At 43.9% G+C, this 22,680-nt stretch overlaps 2 protein-coding genes and 1 pseudogene across 2 annotated transcripts in view; 2 read left to right on the top strand and 1 right to left on the bottom strand.

Moving 5' to 3' along the window:
• The window catches only part of Erich1 (glutamate-rich 1), a gene marked incomplete at its 5' end in the record, with an annotated part of 52,793,804 nt that overhangs the window by 24,183,964 nt on the left and 28,587,160 nt on the right, over positions 1 to 22,680 (bottom strand).
• The window catches only part of Pdgfrl (platelet-derived growth factor receptor-like), a 59,840-nt gene that overhangs the window by 12,215 nt on the left and 24,945 nt on the right, over positions 1 to 22,680 (top strand). The window contains 1 exon segment of the mRNA NM_001011921.1: positions 3,866 to 4,163. Within this exon segment, the coding sequence (NP_001011921.1) occupies positions 3,866 to 4,163 (298 nt within the window).
• On the top strand, positions 18,361 to 19,330 carry LOC148000577 (elongin-B pseudogene; annotated as a pseudogene). The gene has a single exon (XR_015640388.1). The product of XR_015640388.1 is annotated as an elongin-B pseudogene (transcript).

Genomic DNA, 22,680 nt, shown 5'->3' with positions numbered 1-22,680 from the left:
TTTGGCAAACATTTTTACAGAATTGGTACGTTTTAAAGAAAAGATAATGGCTTGATCCTTCATGGTATTTTTACAACTAAATCTGGGGTCATGTGAACTTCTTTTGTTCTGTCTGTTATCAATGTTGGATATGTGAGTGGGTTAGGTCTACGGATTGGAAATGGGTTGACATCAGGTGGACAGAGAGAACTATCATGGTATATAGGATGTGCTTCCTGTTCCAAGCCTGGGGTGTGGGTTAAGTCTAGCTGAGTGGAAAGATTGGACAAGGCATTGGGATCCTGTAGGTTAGGAGATAGAAAGAAATGGTCCTGCCCAAAGATTAGAGCTTCTCTTTATTACAGGTAGAGAAGGTGCACTGGTTAAGAACTGGTGGGTTTCAGGAAAAGGCATGAATGGGTTGTCAGGGCTAAACCCTGACAGAGGACCTGTGAAGTCTCAATACTGAGCTGAGTGGTTGGAAGCAGCTCAAAAGGGACCTGTGTAAGTTGTTACCAGTAGGGCAGGTTCTGTAGGAAGCCTAGAAATTGGCTGCAGTGCAGATGGGTTGTGAGATGCATTCTTTTAGAACATTAGACATAGGAGTTATCATTCAATCCCAGAATGCTGGGTACCTATGTGGCTATTAAAGTGGCTCCTTGGTAAAGAAGATTCTGGGGGTTGAAACAACAACCTCATATACACTAAGAATGTGCTCTATCACCCAGCTATATCTACAGCCCCCTTGGTTTTCTTTAACTTTGAACATTAAACTATGGATCGTTTTATTTTCAGTTAGATCAATAATACAGTTAGAGCAACTGGAGTCTATTGGTCAAAAAGATGGAGTTGTTTTTCCTTGTAGAATAGCAAATATTTGGATGGGTAATAAGAGTAAAACTTCTGTTGTCAAGCTGTGTTGTAGCCACACAGGATGTGATAACTCTGACGTTAAATAGATAGCACTGGTTGGGTAAATTCCATAGGATGTATAGAAAGGTCTGTTATGATGTTACTTAAAGTAGAAACACCAAATTAAGAGCATCGACCAAAAGGTCAGCCAGTCTCATAGACATGGCATGACTAAGATACATATGGGACACAGGATATTTGGACATCAGGATAGTAGTCTTTTATTTTCTGTCTTTGGCAGAGGGGGATAGGGCTTCTGACATAATTCAAAGCTGAGGCTTGTCCCTCACACATGGTGATGCTGAATCAGTGCGTTTCTGCCCATCTGATCTGGTCCCAGTGGCTACAGTGATTCTCCCTCTAGGCAGTTAGCTAATGTGTTACTCATGCTTCTCAGTGCTATAACACAGTAAGAAAGGAATAAAAGCACAGAAGAAATGTGAGGAAAGAGTTTGTGTGGGGTTGTGGTTCATCATGGCCGGACGGCATCCTGGGAAGAGCATAAAGCAGTTGGCCATATGCCTATAGTCAAGAAACAGAGAAAAGATGGCTGGTATGTTCCAGCTTGGGTCTAGGAATCGTGCTTTCTCTCTTGTGAATTCAGTATGGAACTTGGGAAGAGCTTTCATCCTCAGATGAGCCTCTTTGGAACACTCTCACAGACACACCAAGAGCTGTGTCTCCTAGCTGACTCTAAATCCTATTGGCATCAAGCTACAGAGACAACTAAAATTAACTGTGAAAAAGAGCCTACCCGTGTGATCCACTATGTCTAGCTCATCATTAGAATCAGGAGTGAATAAAGAATAATGTGCAGACTTGGCAGGGCTGGGCAAACAGCAGGTGCTGGGGATTCTGCCTTAGAGGACAGAGCCCAGGGACACAACTCTACACCTTGGTAAGGTAAGCAGCTTATGTGCCTAGTGGAAATGAATAGAGGAAAGAAGAAAAATAAGAGAAAACTTGAGTCTAAGAGCCTAATTATGATGGGCTCTGGGGATGCAGGAAAAAATGCTGACACAGGGAACAAGGTATACAAGCCAGAAGGAGGTTGGTAGGATTGGGTGTGGATACCAAGCTAAAAGCTCAGACAGCAAATTAGCTGCAAGGTCTGAATGGGGCTGACCTTAGAGCGAAGGTTGAATAGCTCCTGTCACAAAACTCAAGGAGCTGTATACAGGGAAGCATATAAGGTTAGGCTTTGACAATGATTTTCTCCTGACATCACATTTCCCCACTTGATACAAATAGTCTGTAAGTCCCTCTACTGACCAGGGTTATAATCTCATGTCAATCTGCATGGGATGAAATGTTCATACTGGAATGGGTTACAGAGACTTGAGTTAATCTATATTTTTTGCTACTGATTAACTGAGTGATTTTGTCTAGCATATTTAAAGCCTTTTAGAGCGTGCTGTTTTCATCTATAGCATGAGGACTTTGCCTAAAGGATTTTTGAGGACTCTATAAGTCTGAGTACTTCTCTAACTTTATGGACATAAAATGATACTTTTTGCCATAGGCAGGGATAGTTAATCCAAAGCCCAGCTGAATGCCACCTTTCCACCTTTCCAGGGTAGACACAACAGCACAGCTGAGAGAGACTTAGTTGAGATTTCTAGAGACTAGCGGCTTCCAGAAGGTTCGGAGAGTAGGGACAACTCTGCCTGAGGAAAGCAACGATGGGTTCCTAGTACAGAAAACAACCAACCAACTTACAGCAGATCAGCTTTGTGCTATCACTGTTTGCTGGCAACTCCCAACAGTGTTGATGAAAAGATGCCTCCAAAATTAGTTCATTAACCAAACTTCAAGCCATTGCTTGATTAATGTTGGGTTTCTTTCCTATTACCTTCCTCCTAATTTATAAGACAGTCCCTCCCTCACCAAACCCCAATCAAGCCTATTGGCTAGACTGGATGCTAGGGAGTGCTAGCAATTTACCCATCTCCATGACTCTCCCTATCTGCTTTCTCTCCTTCAGCACCAGGGTTGCACACCGGCTCTCTGTAGTTGCTGGGGATTGAACTCATGTCCTCACGGTTCCCTTACAGGCATTCTACCACCCGAGCCATCTTCCCAGTCTTACAATTGAGTTTCAATAGCTTGCTCGTGAAGCTTTAAACTGTTATGCGTTTGACATGTCTTTTTTAAAGACAGGGTGGCATGTAGCCCAAGTCAACCTTAAATTCGCTGTATAGCTGAAGAGAACTTTGAATTTCTGATTCTCCTGCCTCTACATCCTGAGTGTTCAGTTTACAGCCATGTACCACAATGTCCTGTCTTATACAGTGCTAGGGATTGAAACAAAGGCTCGGTTGCATACTAGACAAGCACTGCACCACGTGTGCTATATCCCCACCCCTACAAATGTTATATTCTACATCCCCAATAAATATATAGAGCCCACACTATATTCCCATTTTGAGAGAGGTTTTAAGTCACCTGAATATATTTCTAATGCTACTTGTGCATTAGAGATTAGCATCTGTGCATTTAAAGAGTCACCTTAGAGTGAGCACCAGGAAAAGTCATTAGTGAGACCTAAAACAGATTCTGGGTGTCTTCAATGCATCCCTCCTAGGTGATCACCTCTGTGAGATGGAATATGAACAAAAGAAAAAAATGATCTGGTTTTATATAATTTTAATTTATATTTTGCTGATTTTGAATAATAGCCTTGAAACCAAAATATATTTCTTTTAAACTTTTGTCTTAAAACTAAAGAATGGATGAAGAAGGGGCTGGGGATTTAGCTCAGTGGTAGAGCGCTTGCCTAGCAAGCACAAGGCCCTGGGTTCGACCCTCAGCTCCGAAGAAGAAAAAAAAATGGATGAAGAAAAAGGATCGTTTTATTGTTTATGATTATGGCTGAAAAGGATTTGGACATAGGCCAGGGAGTGTTGATGTCAGCTGCTGTGGGTTTCTTACACTCTTCCACTGTTACTCAGTGTCCGCTCTCACACCTCTGCAGTTGCTGGGCAACATCCTCCTAAGAACAAGCGTCCAAAGGAACAAGGAGAAAACAGGATCAAACCAACCAACAAAAAGGCCAAACCCAAGATTCCTAAGATAAAGGACAGGGACACAGCAGACTCAGCCCCAAAGAGCCAGTCCATCATGATGCAAGCGATGGACAACGGTCGCTTCCAGAAGCCTGCAGCCACAGTGAGCCTCATGGCGGGGCAAAGTGTAGAGCTCCGATGTAAGGGAAGCAAAGTGGAGTGGAGCTATCCCGCCTACCTGGACACCTTCAAGGACTCCCGCCTCACGTAAGCATCACTGGCTTCCTGTTCACTGCACCGGGCTAAGGGCTTAGTTTCTCTTACCTCTGACATCCGCCGTCACAGTCCACATGACTATAAAATAGTGTCATCAGTGTCACCCTCCTAGGGGACCTCCATTGGGAGATGGGGTCTCAACAAAAGAATAATGTTCTGGTTCTCTTTTACTTTTTAAAGAAATGTTCACCTTTTATTAAAAACAGTTTTATTTTCTCACATAACGTAACCAGATTACTGTTTCCCTTCCCTTCCCTCTACTCCTCCTGGTCCCTTCCTATCTGAATCCACTCTTTTTGTTTCTCATTAGAAAATAACAGGCTTCTAAGAGGTAATAATAAACTATAATAAGGTGAAACCAAAAAAAAAAAAAAATCACTTCAGAGTCAGACAAGACAAATCAATGGAGGAAAAAGAGCCCAAGAGAAAGCACAGGAGTCAGAGACCCACTCATTTGCACACTCAGCAATCCCATAAAAGCACTAAACTGGAAGCCATTATATATGTGTGGAGAACCAGGGGCAGCCTCTGTGCTCACCGATCCCGTCTCTTTGAGTTCATATGAGCTGCGCTCATGCTGATTCTGAGGGACTTGTTCTCTGGTCTCCCCCATTGCCCCCTGGCTCTCTCATTCTGTCCACCTCCTTGTACTCCGTGTTCCCTGAGCTTGGAGGGGAGGAACTTAAAGGGAACATCCCATTTATGTCGGAGTACTAAATCTCTCTCTATGTTCTGGTTTCATAAGGGGAAATTTTAGTTCATACTTTTGCTGATTTTGAGTAAGACCTTTGAGGCTGAAATACATTTCTTTTAGCATAGCGTCTTAAAACCAAAGAATGCATGAAGAGAAATGGTTGCTTTGTGATTTTAGCAGAGACTAGTGTAAATCTTTCCACAGTTAAAAAATTGACACCCATCCCACAACGTTCCTTGGAGGAAAGGGTTTTATAGAAAACCACACAACAAAAAATGAATAGGAGTCCAAATGTTTTTTTTTAAATGTAGTGCACAGGAATGAATATTTAAGAATTAATTTTGTGAAAATAATAATGTACTCGATGTTTTTCATTCTTTTTAAACTATCACAGGGATACCAAAATGGCCAGACGGGTTCCTATGAACAATCTGCCCAGAGACCAATTTTAGTTGCTTTGAAGCCTTCTAGCCATATCTGCTTAGTTTTACTCTTATGAATATATATGGTTGCTACAAACACTGAAGATTTCTTATGTTTGAGTGACCATCTGCTGGGCGGAGCTTCTTCAGGAATGGAGGTTAAGATGACGGAAGGTGAAAAGCTGGTGCTCAGTAGTAGAAATCTCATTTGGTGTGTGTACAAGGTGCTGGGGTCTAGACCACATGTCTGTGCACATACATGTGTATGTGCACATGCACACATACATACATACATACACACGCGCACACACACACACACACACACAGAGAGAGAGAGAGAGAGAGAGAGAGAGAGAGAGAGAGAGAGAGAGAGAGAGAGATCTGAGCTCTGAAAAGCAAGAATGGAGAGTCTACTTCAAATGGTACTAAGAGAGCCCTGACTGCCAGCCAGCTACAGTACGTAGGAATGTGTTTGGAGTTAAAACTCTGTGTATCTTGAAGGAAGTCACCTAAATCATTTGGGTCTTGGTTTCCTTGGGCAGAAAGTGTGTAGGATGTCATGATCAGAGTAGGCTGAATGATGGCTACTCTTTCTTGGTTGTCAAATTGACTTGTTCTATCAATGTGGAATTAACTGAAACCCAAGTGTCTGGGTATACCTGTGAGAGACCTTTTTTTTTTCCTTAGATTCACTTTGTAAGTTCTTTTCCTTTAGAGGACACTGACTATTACAGACATTGCCACCAGAAATGGTTCTAGAGCAACAGACGTTTAAGAATGAATTTTGTATTTGGAATAGGCGTTCCAACTTAACCATTAAAGTGTGTCTCTCTAGTTGCTGGAGTTGTTTGCTCAAATAGAAGTTCAAAGAGAATTAAAAGCTCTTGTGAAGTACTTACAAACTTAAGGATAAATGCATCTGATTATACTGAGGCAGTGGATTTGGTAATTCTGTATATAAAACATACAATTTTGTAAAAACAAGGTACCACTGGTTGGTTGCTCCTAATATCTGTGGATAAAAATGACAAAGAAGAGGAATGTGTTCTGTGATAAAACTAACCAACCTCTAAAATCTCAGAATATGGTAAAAGATAACAGTGACCTCAGTGATAGAAATGACCCGTTCCAGATGCTTGTCAACAGTCTAAAGCTTTTAAAGTATGCCCTTGAAGAGACTCTTCTCTCCAGCAGCCACAGAGCTCAAGGAAAATCAAACCAAAGCTCTTAAATTATCATCAGATTGGATAAATGACAGCCAAAACTCACGTCTCAGCCTTAGAGGGTGTCAGCAATTAAAGGGCATTCACTGGTAAAACATGGGATTTGTAACTTGGAGTGGAGATGATGGGAGGTCACTATTGACACTGAAAACTTAAAGCCCTCAAGTTCCCGCCTGAGGAAGCAGTCTGTCCACCCCAGCAAAGGATGCACTCACACCCCAACCCTCTGAAATATTGCTGTGCTGGCTGGTTTTATGTCAACTCGACACAAGCTAAAGTCATCTAAGAGGAGGGAACCTTAATTTAAAAAATGGCTCCATAAGATGAGGCTATAGGCAAGCCTACAGGGCATATTCTTAATTTATGATTGATTGGGGGGGGAGGGTCCAGCCCATTGTAGATAGGGCCACCTCTGGGTTGGTGGTCCTGGGTTCAATTTGAAAGCAGGTTGAGGGTTGGGGATTTAGCTCAGTGGTAGAGCGCTTGCCTAGGAAGCGCAAGGCCCTGGGTTCGGTCCCCACCTCCGAAAAAAAAAACCAAAAAAAAAAAAAAAAAAAAAAAGCAGGTTGAGCAAGCCATAGAGAGCAAACCAGTAAGCAGCACTCCTCCATGACCTCTTCATCAGCTCCTGTTCCAAGTTCTTGAGTCTCTCATGCTTTTGATTATGAACTGTTATATGGAACTGTGAGTGAAATAAATCCTTTCCTCCCAAATTTTCTTTTGGTCATGGTGTTTCATCACAGCAATAGTAATCCTAATATAGACAATTTCCTCTCCCTCCTTTTGACCGAGAAAGTTAATCCTTACCATCGATGACCTTCTCTGAAGGAGACCAGGAAAGACAATACTGATGTTCCTCAAGGTCTGCCCATAGTTTCTTCTAGACCTGTAACCAGACTCAAGGCAAAGCAGGCCTCTAGAGGGGAGGCAGAAAGTGTAGTCCATGAGGAAATGCGCTTAATGAGTTTGCTAATTCATTCAAGCAGAAGTCTGGGGAATATGTGTGGGGATGGATTTTTAAGGGTATGAGATAATAGTGGAAGGAACATAAAATTGGATCAGGCTGAGTTTATTAATATAGGTTCACTGAGTGAAGATTCTAGGTTTAATATTATATTTAATATAATAATCTCACAGGGTTAAAGACAGTGTCAATGGTTTGTTTGAATTGTTTGAACGGTTTAAATGTCTGTTGAATGGTTGGCGAAAGCAGTTGTCAAAATATGGCCTATTGAAAAGGGGTTGGAGATACCCAACATCCCTTGACTTAGGATTGATGAAGGAATTTTAAGGCTCAGAAAAATTGCAGTGCTAGAGTGAGTATGCTGTGTACAACCTAATCCTCCACAAAGGGAAGACCCAGGAGATATACCCTGCATTAACCCTGGAGGACAGAAAATGGTGAGAGAACACAAACACATTTGAAGAACTTCGTTGTCAACTTTCCCCTTGTGCCGTACCTTATGATTGAAATGCAGTGGGTTTAGTTGGACTCCAGAGTAGCAGATGGTAGCAATGGGTCTCCTCCAAAGGCAAGGTGATTGTTGCTATCCTAATGAGCAGCACAGGCAAAGCCATATTGATAGTGATCTAACCCATGGTATCCAGCACAGGCAAAGTGAATTTTATGGTACATGACTCATAAAGACCTTTGGTATCAGCTAATCAATCATGGTGTTTCCAGGCATGAAGTAGATAAGAATCCTACTGCATTTTTCTTTGGTCTTTATAAATGGGAAAATTCTCAAATGAAAGGCTGCACAGAATGGTGGCAAAAGGGAATCTCAGCCAAGGAACCAACTTTGACACTTGCGCCAGTTTGCAGACTCGGGATACCTTGAGTGAAGAAATGTCTAGGTTCCCCTTGGTAAAATACCTAAGAGTTTTACTGTTACCCTTTCTCCAGTTCTTCCCCAGAGGGACCCATGGCCTTTTTGTAAGGGTAATTTACACTGGGATAAAAGAAACAATCAGACTCTCCAGAGTCTATTGGATTGTGGTTCTGAATTGACGCTGATTCTGGGAGAACTCAAGAAACATCGTGGCCTTCCTGTTAAAGTGTAGGGGCTTGTGAAAGTCAAGTGATTGAGTTTTGACTGAAGTCTGATTCATAGTGGGTCCAATGGGTCCCCAAAATCATCCTGGGGTTCTTTCCCCAGTCTGAGGATGTATATTTGAGATCTATATGCTCAGAAGTTGGCAGAATTATCACATTGATTCCCTGAGTTGTAGTTAATGACCCTGAGTTGGGGCTGTTATGGTTAGAAAGTCTAAACGGAAGCCTTTAGAGTTGTCTTTGCCAAGAAAAATAGGGAATCAAAAGCAATATCACATCCCTGGAGGAACTGCAGAACTCAGTGCCACCATCAAGGACCTGAAAGACGCAGAGGCCACGGTTCCCACCACCTCTCCCTTTAACTCTCCTGTCTGGCCACTGCAGGAGACAGATGGATCGTGGAGAATGAGAGCTGGCTATTGCCAAGTCAGTCAAGTAGCAACTCAATTGCAGCTACTGTATGAGATGCGACATCTTTATTGATCAGATTAGCACATCTCCTAGTACACAGTATACAGCTATCAATCTAGCAAATGTGTTTTTCTCAGTCCTTGTCCATAAGGACCACCAGAGGCAATTTGCTTTTAGATGCCAAGGCCAGCAATATATATACCTTTCCAGTTTTACCTCAAAGATATATTAACTCCCCTGCCCAGTGTCATAACTTAATTAGAAGGGATCTTGATCATCTGTCTCTTCTACAAAATATCACGCTGGTACACCACGTTAATGACATTATGCTAATTGAACCAGGTAAGCAGGAACAGCAAGTACTTTTGACTTATTGGTCACACATGTATGTATCAGAGGATGAGAAGTAAATCCAACCAAAATTCAAGGGCCTTCTCCCTTGGTGAAATCCTTGGGAGTCCAAAGGTGTGAGGTGTGCAGAGATAATCCTTTTAAGGTAAAGGATGAGTTATTATACGTGGTTTCTCCTGCATATTTAGTGGGACTGTTTGGATTCTAGAGATAGCACATTCCTCCTTTGGATGTGTTAGATTGGCCCATGTACCAAATGACTTCGGTTTGACTGGGGCCTGGTACAGGAGAAAACTGTTCAAGTCTAGGCTGCTGTGTAAAGTGCTCTACCACTTGGACCATGTGCTCTAGCTGACCTGAGGTGGCAGCGGCAGATAGAGATGCTGTCTGGAGCCCGTTGCAGGTGTCTACAGGTAAATCGCTTTGGGATTCTGGAGCAAGGCTCTACCCTCATCTGCAGACAATCCTTCTCCCTTTGAGAGAGGAAACTGAACATGTGACCATGGGCCACCAAGTTACCATGCAACCTGAACTGCCCATCATGAGCTGGGTGTTACCTGACCCTGTAAGCCATAAAGTAATGTGCATAGCGGCAATCTATTGTCATAGCATATATGTGATTGGTCCTGAGTGCGTCCTGAAGGCACAGCAAGTTGCATGATGAAGTTACCCAGATGTCTATGGTAGAAAGCAAGCGCCTATAGCCTACAGTGTGTTCCCTATGATAGGTTAGCTGAAGAGGAGAAGACTGGAACCTGTTTTTCTGCACGTCATGAAAGGATGTTCCATGCATGGCAGGAACAAGCCAGAAAGACACTAGTGAAGGAAAGTCTTTACCGTGGACCAAACTGCTAGCAATTCACATGGTCATACATGTATGGAGGAGAAGTGGCCAGATGTGTGATTGTTCACTGGTGGGCCATAGCCAAAGATTGGCTAGATGGTGAGGGGCTTGGAAAGAGCATGATTGGAAAATTGATGAGAAAGATATTTGGGGAAGAAGTATGTGACTGGATCTCTCCAAATGGAGAAGGATGTGAAGATACTTCTTGTCCCAGGTAAATGCTCATCGAAAGGTAGCTTCTGCAGAGGAGAATATTGATAGCTGAGTATATTGGATGAGCCATTCTGTGGACGGTCAGCCTCTTTTCCCAGCCATCCCTGTCATTGCCAAATGGGCCCATGAACAAAGTGGCCATGCTGACAGAGATGGAGGTCATGAGGACTCAAATACATGACTTCCACTCACCAAGGCCGACATGGATACAGCTACTGCTAGGTGCCAGATCTGCCAACAGCAGAGACCAACACTGAACAGCCCCAGATATGGCACCATTTCCTGAAGTGGCCAACCAGAGACCTGGTTTCGGGTTACTACCCTAGACCACTTTCTTCATGGGAAGGACAATACTTTGTCCTTACCAGGGTAGATACTTGCTCTGGTTATGGATTTGCTTTTCTTGTACATAATGCTTCTGCCAAAACTATCAGGATAGACTTACAGAATGCCTTATTCATCCCAATGGCACTCCACATGCTATCACTGATGACCTAGTAACTCACATCATAGCCAGAGAAGTGTGACAGTGGGCCTACGATCATGGAGCCATAAGTACCAGCCAAGGCCACACATAACCAGTTGCAAGAATGAGGGTTATAATTGACATGCGTGTTTCTGTCATATTTTGTTAAGAATGTGTGTGTACAACTTTTTTTAAAGATTTATTTGCTTTATTAGTATTAGTATACTGTCGCTGTCTTCAGACACACCAGAAGAGGGCATCAGATCCCATTACAGATGGTTGTGAGCCACCATGTGGTTGCTAGGAATTGAAGTCAGGACCTCTGGAAGAGCAGTCAGTGCTCTAACCACTGAGCCATCTCTCCAGCCCTATACAGATGTTTTTACAAAGGTCTCACCATGTTCCCCGTTAACCTGAAACAGCTATCCAGATAGAAAGATGGGATGGTCTTTTGAAGACAAGTTACAGCAACCTGAAGGTCTGGGGCAGGATTCTCCAGAAGGTGGTGTATGCTTTGAATCAGCATCCAGTATGTGTCACAATATATGTTTCTCCCATGGCCAGGATCCACAAGTCCAGGGATCAAGGGATAGAAAAGGAAAGTTCCACACACTATCACTTCTAGTGACCCACTAGGAAATTTCTTGCTTCCTGTTCCTACTTTTAAGTTCTGCTGGTCTAGAAGGTTTGTAACAGAGAAGGGAGCACTCTGTCCCAGGACCACAACAATCATGCTGTTGAATTGAAATCCGATTCCCCTTGGACACTTGGGGCTTCTGATGCCCTGAAACCAACAAGCTAAGAAAAAAAAATAGTGGTGTTAAGAGGGGTGATTGATCTAGATTACCAAGGGGAAATTGAATTGCTTCTCCACAGTGGAAATAAGAAAGTTTAATATGTCTGGAGTGTAGTACACATATTAAACTGTAGGACATCTCTTGGTGCTACCATGTCCAGTGATTAAAATCAATGAGGAACTATGACAACCTAACCCAGGCAGGATGACAAAGGGCACAGACACTTTAGGAATGGAGGTATGGGTCACACCTCAAAGAACAGACCCAAGACCTGCCGAAGTTCTTACTGAGGATAGAGGAAATACAGAATGGATAGTAGAGGAAGGTAGCTATAAATACAGCTTAGGCCCCATGACCAGTTGCAGAAACGAGGATTATAATTGACAGGAATGCTTTTGTCATGTTTTGTTAAGAATGCATTTATGCAGGCATTTGTGCTTTCTTTCCTCCATTTCTTTATCGTGTAATTTAATATCACTTGAGAGAACCCCGGTGGTTATCATACATAAGTTTCAGATACTAAGAGAATATCCCTCAAGGGACACTGACACCCATTCTAAAATCTATAATGTGTTTTCCCATTCTAATCTGTAATTAGGCATAATTATGATTGCATTAAAGATACAATGCACTTGCTTTGTACATACAATAGTTATATCATGTTAGGTATCATTATGACCTGGTTATTATTTTATTTAGAGATGAAGTATGATATAAGTCAATGTTGATTGCGTGTCAGGTTGACAAAGGGCGGACTTTTGTGGCTATTCTTGATTTTCAAGTATATCTAGAATTAACTAAAGCCACTGGGCATACCTATGAGAGATTTTATTTTTCCTTAAATCATTTGAAGTGGAAAGACATGCTTTTAACCTGGATCTTTTGTGGTGGGAAGATACACTTTTTACCTAGATCTTTTGAGGTGGGGCGATCCTCTTTAATCTGGGCCACCCCTTCTGCTAGCAGCCTAAATAAAGGCTGTGGAAGAAAGAAGCTTTAACTCTTTGCCTGCTTGCTCTTGCTCTCACCGGCAAGCCTATTCCTTTGCTGGCATTAGAGCCTATGTCATTGGGATTCCAGTGAGACTGAAGACCAGCGAGACATCCAGCCTCCAAAGTTGAACAACTACCAGGTTCTTGGATCTTCTATTGGTAGAAGGTCACTGTTGGACTAGCTAGACCACTGTCTGGTAACCATTCTAATAATCTCATTATGAGTATATATTTATAATATATTATCTCATATAATCATATACTATATTTCATATAATCTTGTATAATATATGTACATGTATTACACATACATTTAATATAGTTAAGGTCTCTTCCTCTAGAGAACCCTGACTAATACCTTCTGTCAAGTCTTTTTTTTTTTTTTTTTGGTTCTTTTTATCGGAGCTGGGGACCGAACCCAGGGCCTTGCACTTCCTAGGTAAGCTGCTCTACCACTGAGCTAAATCCCCAGCCCCTCAAGTCTTATTTTCTATGTTTCAGTGGGGAAGTATAGGGTGCTACCTCTTTGGGGTGACAGGAGTGGGAAAAGGGACGTGGGAGGCGGTCACTGTAAATTCTGCATGCCCACCAGCAGATTAATTTTTCTACAGAAACTCCACTTTTACAGAAATTTACCAACAGCACTCAAACAGAAAATTGGAGATCAACTTCACCTTCTTCCTCTCTCTCTCTCTCTCTCTCTCTCTCTCTCTCTCTCTCTCTCTCTCTCTCTCTCTCTGCCCCACCCCTAACCCAGTCAATCATCATGTTAAGTCAAGTAAGCTGTCTTAAGAGCTACAATCTACAGCAGCCAGACCCTAGCTGGGCCTCCTTGGGTTTCCTTCTAGTAATGTTGAAGAGGGCAGAGCTGTGTCTCCCCTTGCTTGACCTTCAGAAGATTTCGTCTGTGGACAGAGGTCAACCTTATCCCAGCATGGATGAGCCTCTGATCCCACACCAATGCAGAAGCCTCTGATGCCTACTGTAATAACTCTTCTTCACAGGCTGAGGTTCTAAGAGATGCTCCCAGAAGTGCAAGCCTCCTGGGACTTAGAGCTTTCTCCTTTCATTGCCTGGAGCCCTCCTGGTCCCTGGATACCCACTCACTTAAGTCTAGTTAGGCATGTTCTCTGGGAAGGCCTCGGCAGGCCTTGCTGGGGGTGCACTCCGGTGGTTCCTCTGGCTTCCTCTTTGCACCTCTCTGCATATTGGTCCATGCTCAATTTTCACCGAGACTTGGCTAAAAGTGTGGCATACTACATTATCTGTTTTATGATGTCTGTTATCCCAGTAAACCTGCCTTTCTGCCCTGTAGACACAGAGCTTTGAAGACTCAACAGTAAATGAGCCTGAGACGAAGTCAAAAAGAAACACAGAGCTGTTTCCACATATGCATGTACACCTTATAGGCTAGGATCACAGATGAGGGAGACCATGCAAGGTTTTGTTTTCTTTTCATGTTTACATGACTTCATTTAATAGTCTACATTATAAGTTTGTCCACCTAATTGCAAATTCCATGACTTTCTTTTTCTTTAAAGTTAAATAATATTCTATCTCATACATGTACCACATTTTCATTATCCATTCATCTATGGATGGACAACTAGATTGGTTTATTTATTTTTAATTAATTTTACTTATTCACTTTACATCCCACTCACTGCTCCCTTCCTGGTCACCCCCTCCCACAATCCTTCTCTCATCCCCCATCTCTTTCTCTGAGTGGATGGGGCCCCTCTGGGGTATCCCCCAACTCAGGCACTTCAAGTCTCTGGGAGGCCAATGGCTTCCTCTCCCACTGAGGTCAGACAAGGCAGCCCAGCTAGAACGTACCGCACAGGCAGGCAACAGCTATTGGGACAGCCCCCGCTTCAGTTGTTCGGGACCCAAATGCAGACCAAGCTGCATATCTGCTGTATATGTAGTGAATTCTATAATGGCCACATTAATTTGCATTCCCACCAAAAGTGAATAAGAGTTCTTTCCCCACATCCTCACCAACATTTGTCAGACTTCCTGTCAGAACCATTTAAACTGGCATGAGGCAGTATCTCGAAGTCGTTTTAATTTGCATTTCCCTGATAGCCGGGCTATTGAGCACATTGAAAAAAATAATTCCCGGCCATTTGTGTTTCCTGCTTTGAAAACTGTTCATTAGCCCATGTGTGGATTTCTATCTGTGGTGTTCATTTCCTGCAATTATGACAAAGACTAACATGAGCAAGTGAAGCCGGCAAAGCCAATCTGCTGACGTAGGAGATCTAAGCACATCTGCTCCTCTTTCTTGCAGTGTAGGTAAGGTCATTTAATTGACTAATTCTTCTGTAGCCCGATGTTTGTATCCATCTCCTCTCCTAAAGAAAGAGCCCCTGCATGGCAAATGCCACCACTGGTTGCTGGTCAGATTCCTAGCCCCTGCGACAGTGTCTGCCTCATGCCAGGAATCAGGAAATACCTTTGGTGTCCTCAGAGTCTCAGAATTCAGGTCACAGTCACGTGCCCTCTCACTCAACATTGAAAGATACTTAGAGCTGTGTGTGCACTATGTGTATGCACTGCATGTGTGTGCTATATGGGTGCACTGTATGTGTGCACTGCATGTGTGTGCTGTATGTGTGCACCATATATGTGAGCTATTTGTGTGCACTATATGTGTGTACCATGTGTATGCACTGCATGTGTGTGCTATATGGGTGCACTGTATGTGTGCACTGCATGTGTGTGCTATATGGATGCACTGTATGTGTGCACTATGTGTATGCACTGCATGTGTGTGCTATATGTGTGCACTATATGTGTGCACTATGTGTATGCACTACGTGTGTACTATATGTGTGCACTATGTGAATGTACTGTATGTGTGTGCTATATGGGTGCACTGTATGTGTGTGCTATGTATGTAGCAAAAAGAGGGAAGGAAAGGCAGTCAACTCATCTCCTTTGCGCCTGACCATGGTGAATACAAATTGCTAGCGAGTTCATGTTTTCTCTCTCTTTTTTTCTATTTTCTTCCTATTTTTCCTAGATGGGATCTTGATATGTAGACAGGCTGACCTTGAACGCATGATTCTCTTGCCTCAGATGCCCCGGTGCTGAGATTATAGGCTTCACCACCAAAGCTCAACTTTGTTTTTGTTTTTGTTTTGTTTTGTTTGTCCTTAGACAGCTGACTTCCTTTTCTTTCAGCTATTGAGGTCATTACCTAATTCTGGGAGAAATCGGAGTCATGGGGTCCTGAACCTCCCTTTATCCTGCTTCCCGCTTCCCTGCTCTTACATCACCAGGAGGGAATCACCTTGGATGTTTGCGTCTTTCACGCCCACATCCAATCAAAGGTCTCGTCTCTTAGCAGAGATGGAGAAGGCCTCTGCCCTGGTGTTCCTGGGCACCCAGTGCAGTGCCTCCTGGCAAATGCAGGTTATCAGAGTGATGACAAGCGATGCTGTCAACAGGAGCTGAGAGCCGGTCTAGAGTTAGGTACCATGATCGATATGACCTGTAACCTGGGAACAAGCTTTAAAGACTTTACTTATTTACTTGTTTGTTCTTGTATGTGTCCACACAAGAGCCAGAAAGAGGCTTTCAACTCCTCATAACTGCAGCTATAGGTTTTGTGGAATCCCTGGCTTGTTACATGGGCACCAGGATCTAAACTCTGATCCTTGTGGCTGTGTAGCAAGAACTTCTAACCAGCCCCATCGCCGGACTTCCAAGCTGAAAAAAAAAAAAACAAAAAAAAACAAAAAAAACCCTTTAATGTGTTTGCTTAAGTTCCCCCTCCCTTTTTTGTCTTGTTTGTTCTTGTTGGGGAGAAAGTTGAGACAGGTCCTTCCTTTGTAACCCAAGCTGTCTTCATACTCGTGGCAATCCTCCTGCCTCTGTGTCCTAAGTACCAAGAATAACAGGCCTGGACTACCATCCTTGGCTTCTGTTGTTTTGAAAATTTGCCTTCTTTATTTTTATTTATTTTATTTGATATGTACTGGGGGTGGGGGTGGGGTGCCTTCATATATACTGTGTGCCTGCAGAAGCCAGAAGAGGGTGGTAGCAAATCCCTCTGGAACTGGAGTGAGCAGCCATGTGGGTACTGAGAATTGAGCCTTGGTCTTCGGGAAGACAGCCATTGCTGTTAGCCACTAAGCCTCGTTGTGTGCTTTGACACATAGTAATGACATATATTAGCGGAGGTGCAGCGGAATGATTTTATATGTGTACGTGATGTGTGTTAATCATATCAGACTATTTAGCATATTTATTACCTCATACGATTTCCATTTCTTTGTGCTGAGGACATTCACAACTAACTCTTCTTATATCCAAAAGCATTATTTGCCAATCACCCTACCAGCATTACCAGGAGGACCAAATCCCCCAGCCTATTGGAACTTTGTACCCACTGACCATTCTTTTCCTTTCTCCTTGCTCTTCCAGCATCTGGTAACCACTCTCAAGAGGCAAATGTCTCCCAGAGACAGATGGCCGGAGCTGCTGAGCCACAGAATAAGTCCAAAAACTTGGGCTGGTCCCTGATTTTGGCTGGCGCATCTGTGATAGATCCCATGGAATAAACTTAAATCCATGTCACTCTTGGCCTGGGGAAGCCAGTTTCAGGAGAGATATACTTGAGACATCCTAGGGTAGACTATATTAATACATCTAGTTTCAAGTTTAAGACTGAAAACTGGTCAGAGGAATGTACTTTGACTTCCTGTGATAGCTTCAAAGTGGGTCTTTTTCCAAATCATGTCATAATCAGAATGCCCACTAGGTGGCAGGCTTTATCGGCGTTACAATTGTCCTCAGTAAAAGATTGCAAATGAGGAGTGGCTAAACACTGCACAAACAAGGTCCCTCAGAGGCTACAGCAAATACTATGGTAGAGTTGGGTATCACTTCCACACTGAATCATTCCCAGTTGCGTAGACATTCCAACTCTTGAGACCCAAAAGGGGTGGGGGGGGGGGGGCTGTTAACTTGAAAAAACAATCAGTGTGCATTGTAATTCACCATATGTTCAGGTTTCCTGATTTCTCTGCACCCTCCCCTTCTTCTGCTAATGTGCAAAGTCCCGTGGAGGCATGTGGCTATGAATTTATGTTAGATTAATACAGGTGATGTGCGCGAGGCTGACGGAAATCAGGAGGCAAAATCTCAAGCTGATATCTGAAAGTTGAGTAGCCCAGGGGAAAGAGGGGACAGACTGTAGAAGCCACCTAGAGCTAACAGCATCTGTAACTGTGAGGAAGTGTGTTGAAGGTAAAGTGGGCAGAGGTAATGGAGGAGGTGAAAGGGATTTACTCAGGAGGCGAGGGCTATGCCAAGAGGCAAGCAGGAAGCATACCAGGGCAGTCTTTCTCAGCCACTTAGAGCAATTTAGAGCGACAGACACACACGCACACGCACATGCACACACGCACACACATTATATGTATATAATGTGGCCCTCCCTTTAGTCCCAGCACTGGGAAGGCAGAAGCAGGTGGGGCTCTGTGAGTTCAAGGCCAGCCTGGTTTACATTTCAAGTTCTAGGTATAGTGAGATCCTGTCTCAACAATTAAAAACTAACAGCCAGGTAATGGTAGCACACTCCTTTAATCCCAGCACTCGGGATGTAGATAGATCTCTGAGCTCACAGCCAGCCTGATCTACAGAGCAAGTTTCATGACAGCCTGGAATACACAGAAAAACTGTCTTGAAAAAAAAAAATGACAGAAGCAGCCGCCGGGATGGACGCGTTTCTCATGATCCGGCGCCACAAGACCACCATCTTTACGGACACCAAGGATTCGAGCACCGTGTTCGAACTGAAGCGCATCGTCGAGGGCATCCTTACGCGGCCGCCAGAGGAGCAGTGGCTATACAAGGACAACCAGCTCCTCAATGATGGAAAAACTCTGGGCGAATTGGCTTCACCAGTCAGACAGCAAGGCCACAGGCCCCAGCCACCGTGGGCCCGGCCTTTGGAGCAGATGACACCTTCGAAGCGCTGCGCATCGAACCCTTCTCCAGCCTTCCGGAGCTTCCAGATGTGATGAAGCCACAGGATTCTGGAGGCAGTGCCAATGAACAAGCCGTGCAGGGAGGGCCCCAGACCTACCCCCGAGAAACCCATTCCCCCAATAAAAAAAAAGATTTGGCTGTCAAAAAAAAAAAAAAATGAAAGAAAGACAAGTGTAAAAGGGAGACTAACAAGCCACGATGTCTCTTCCCAGTCTGCGTGTGCCACAGTGAAACATCTAGTGAAAGAATGGTCCAGAGCATAGGATAAACTCCCGCTGGTTCATCAGCCCGGTTCATTTCCATCCGTGCTTCAAACATCCCCCTTCTTAAAATTCTTGGCACTCTTCTGAATCAGAAAACAAAGTAAGAAACTTGGAGTGTGTGGCCCAGCCAAAGGGTTAAATAAATCACTGGCGGGGAGGAGGAGGTGTGAGCTGGGCACCCTCAGCGAGGCAGCTGACAGGGTGGCCTACCCTAGACCTGCCCCGCAGGAAAAGTTAAAAACGGAAAAAAAAAAAAAAAAAAAAAAAAAAACCAGAAGGGTCCCAACATTGTCCTTCAGGATGTGTCTGTGGTGTGTGGTGTAGGATGTTAACATTTTTCAGTCAAGACCTGGAAGCTGGGAGGAGTGGGTGGGGCTCAGCTCTCTTTGAGGGCTGGTTCCTCTGAGAACAATAAACAGCTTTTAGGAGAAGAGAAGGCATCTGTATTTCCACTTGGCCGCCCAGAGCAACAGCTCACTCCACCCACAGACTACACAAAGGAGGGTGGGCCAGGGAAGCAGACCGTGGGCTGCAGGCCAGTCTCCTAAGCAGCCTGTCTCCTTAGCATACACAGGAAAAGGAGTCTATCTGAAGGGCATCTTCAAAGAAAGGAATGTGAGGGAGTATTTATGACCAGAAAGAACTCACTGTTGAGGAAGAAGGAACAGCATAATATGAACACCCACTGGTGGTATGTGGAGAGGGAAGCATCTTTCTTCCCCAACTACCGAGCTGTGGCAAAATATACACAAAAACCAGCCTTGAGACCGCTTTAATTGTGCTTACATATGCACCTCAGTACACATAAGGAAATTCGTTTTGTTAGGCGGACTTGTTTCAAATTCAAACTCTTTTTCCTTCAAAGCTGGGTTTTTCTGGCAGAACAGATAAAAATGATGTGGGTTCTGCTTCTCTTTCTCCTGATGTGGAGCTGTGGGTCCACACGAAAGTTGCTGTCCTAGTTAGCATCTCGACACAGCCTAGAGTCACCTGAGAGGAAAGCCTCTGTTGAGGAATTGCCTAGACCAGAGAGCCCCGTGGGCATTTCAGAAGGAGATTGTCTTGAATTTTGATAGAAGCCCTACCTGACTATGAGTGGCAGCATCCTTAGGACAGTAGTGGCCGTGGTAGGCTGGATAAGAAAAAATGCAAAGCTTGAGAGAAATCCAGCAAGCCGTGCTTCTTCCTGCTTCTCGTTCCTGCCCTGGCTTCTCTCAACCATAGACTCTAACCTGCATCCCCCCCCCCCCCCCCCCCCCCCCCGCCAGCCTCCCTGAAGTTGCCCTGGGTCACAGCAGGAGCAAGAGTGAGCTGAACCCATTCTCAAGGGCCACACGTGGACCTTAGCAGCAGAGCACCAAGGTGCTGAGTTAAGTCCTCAGGGTGGCAAGACATCAAAAGTATGCGCTGTAGCCAACCTCTGACACCCATCTGCAAGTGAATTTCCACCCTGGAAATTAAAAATAAAGAACTCGCCCCACCCTAAAGGTAGGACATTCTATGGCACCAGAACAGGCCCCCACATGTCCCTAGAGATATGGTGGGAAGGCAGGGTACAAGTCTTCTCTAGGTGAACTGAATGTTCTGACGGTGTTAATGGTGCAGAAAAATCACGGCTATGTTCCTTTTGGGGCATGGGTGGGGGAGGGTAATAATAGAATCTGTCTCCTCTCCAGTTATCAGCATAGAATGAGGTCATGTGTGGAAAGCACTTGGCGTATGTAGTTAGCCTCTCCGTGAGGCTGAGCTATTTTTATTCATTCTATTGTATCCCATGGAGGCAAAGCACAGGGAAATGGCTGGTCTGTCAGAAGTTTCGGTCACCTGTCTCAGTCTTCTATAAACTAGATGTCCCAGACTGTAGTCTGGGTCTGGAGTATGCCCCAAAGCCTGGTGTCCAGCCAATGAGACTGTTGAGGTCTTTAGAAGTGGGACCTAGGGGAAGGAAATTAGACCATCAGAAATGTTTCTTTGAAGGGACTACTGATACACTGGTACCTCTCCAGCCCACCATCTCTCCCTGTGTGTGTGTGTGTGTGTGTGTGTGTGTGTGTGTGTGTGTACACTGTCTCTGTCTCTCTGTCTCTGTCTCTCTGTCTCTGTCTCTCTCTCTCAGCTTCTTAGGTTCCATAAAGTGTTTTATATATATATATATGTATATGTATATGTATGTATATGTATATGTATATGTATATGTATATGTATATGTATATGTATATATGTATATGTATATGTATATGTATATGTATATATGTATGTATATATTTATATATATATAAATTTTTTTTGCCATGTATTCCCACAATGATGTTCTCCACTGGGACCACCAAGTCATTATAGACTGAAACGCCCTAAATTGCCAGCCAAAATAAACCTTTCCTCATCAAAAGTTGATTCTCGTGGGTATTTTGCTGCATTTAGGAAAGGCGGACGTGCACAGTCCACAGCACCACAAAGTGCTGAAAGATTCTTGCTCACTGCCCTGGGGCACTCTGGGATCCAGACATGCAGTGCCCGCCCCTCACCCCTCCCCCACATCCACCCCCCCCCAGTGTCCACATATTTTGAAGGAAGGAGGAAATGCTTTCTGCTAACTTTTATTTCAAAAGAATGTTAAACAAATCCTCCCATTTCTTGAACGTTATGAAAAGTCTTTATGTGATTTTCCCAGATGTGCTGCAGGATATTAAAATATAAAAAAGAATGATGCTGGTAAAGTCAAGTCCATATGCTGAGTCAGACAGGCTAAGGCTACGACAAAACACTTGCAGATGACAGTCTTGGAGACAGTTTAGGGTGTCACTGAGCGACTCTGCCTGCTTTCCTAATGCAATCCTGCTTTAACACATGTGTCTACATGTGGGTGAGCTCTGGGGTTTTATTTGCAAAAAAAAGAAAAGGATGTTATTGAGGTATGAAGATTTTTTGCCAAGAATTTCAATATATGAAGTCTAAGTAAAACTCTTTAAAAGGTTTCTGCCAGACAAGGAAGGCAGAAAAGGAGACTAAAGGATAAGTTATAAAATGGAGAATTTTATGTTCTATGGTAAGCAACTGTTCAAAAGGCCATGCCACAAAAAGGGGCACACCAAGACGTCAGCGCTTCTCCTCTGTCATCTGGACCCAGCTTCTCTGACAGCTCCATCCACTTGCCCTCCACTGGCTGTGGATACTCCCTGCCTTCCTCTGCCCAGAGCCTCCCGCTTCTCCTGGATTCCTGACTTGTTTGCCCTGTCATGTGGCTTCAAGATCCTGTCACCTTTTAGACTCTATCCTGACTTCCCAGTGGGTCAGTCCTGCTGCTTAAGGCCTCTCCCCACTCTCTCCTCTTCTCTTAGAACACAGGGAAATCACAGTGCCTCATTTGGTTTGGAAAGGAGGCCAATGTCTTCACCAGCTCAGCTCTCCCTGTAATATGACTGGTGCTCAGTCAGTGGCTGAGACAGGAAAGATGACCCAAGGTATGGAACCCTGTGTTAGCGACCAAAACTGATACAAAAGAGTGTCTTCTCCTATATTTATCCCCTAGGTGACTCTTGGCATGGTCTAGTGTAGCATATCTGGCTGGTAGGCATTGGGTAAAGAAAAAGAACACCGCAATTATCTGTATGAGAGAACATAAAGGGGGATCCCCACAAGTGTGTTGCAGTTTGAGCTGAATGGAGTGTAATAGCCTATGAGTAAGGACTCTCCTAAGTTACACACACACACACACACACACACACACCATACTACACATATACACCACACACATGCAACATGCCACACATACC

This window comes from Rattus norvegicus, chromosome 16, assembly GCF_021556685.1.
Source record: "Rattus norvegicus strain SHRSP/BbbUtx chromosome 16, alternate assembly SHRSP_T2T, whole genome shotgun sequence".
NCBI classification, from domain to species: domain Eukaryota; kingdom Metazoa; phylum Chordata; class Mammalia; order Rodentia; family Muridae; genus Rattus; species Rattus norvegicus.
This window is presented reverse-complemented; position numbering and strand designations above follow the sequence as displayed.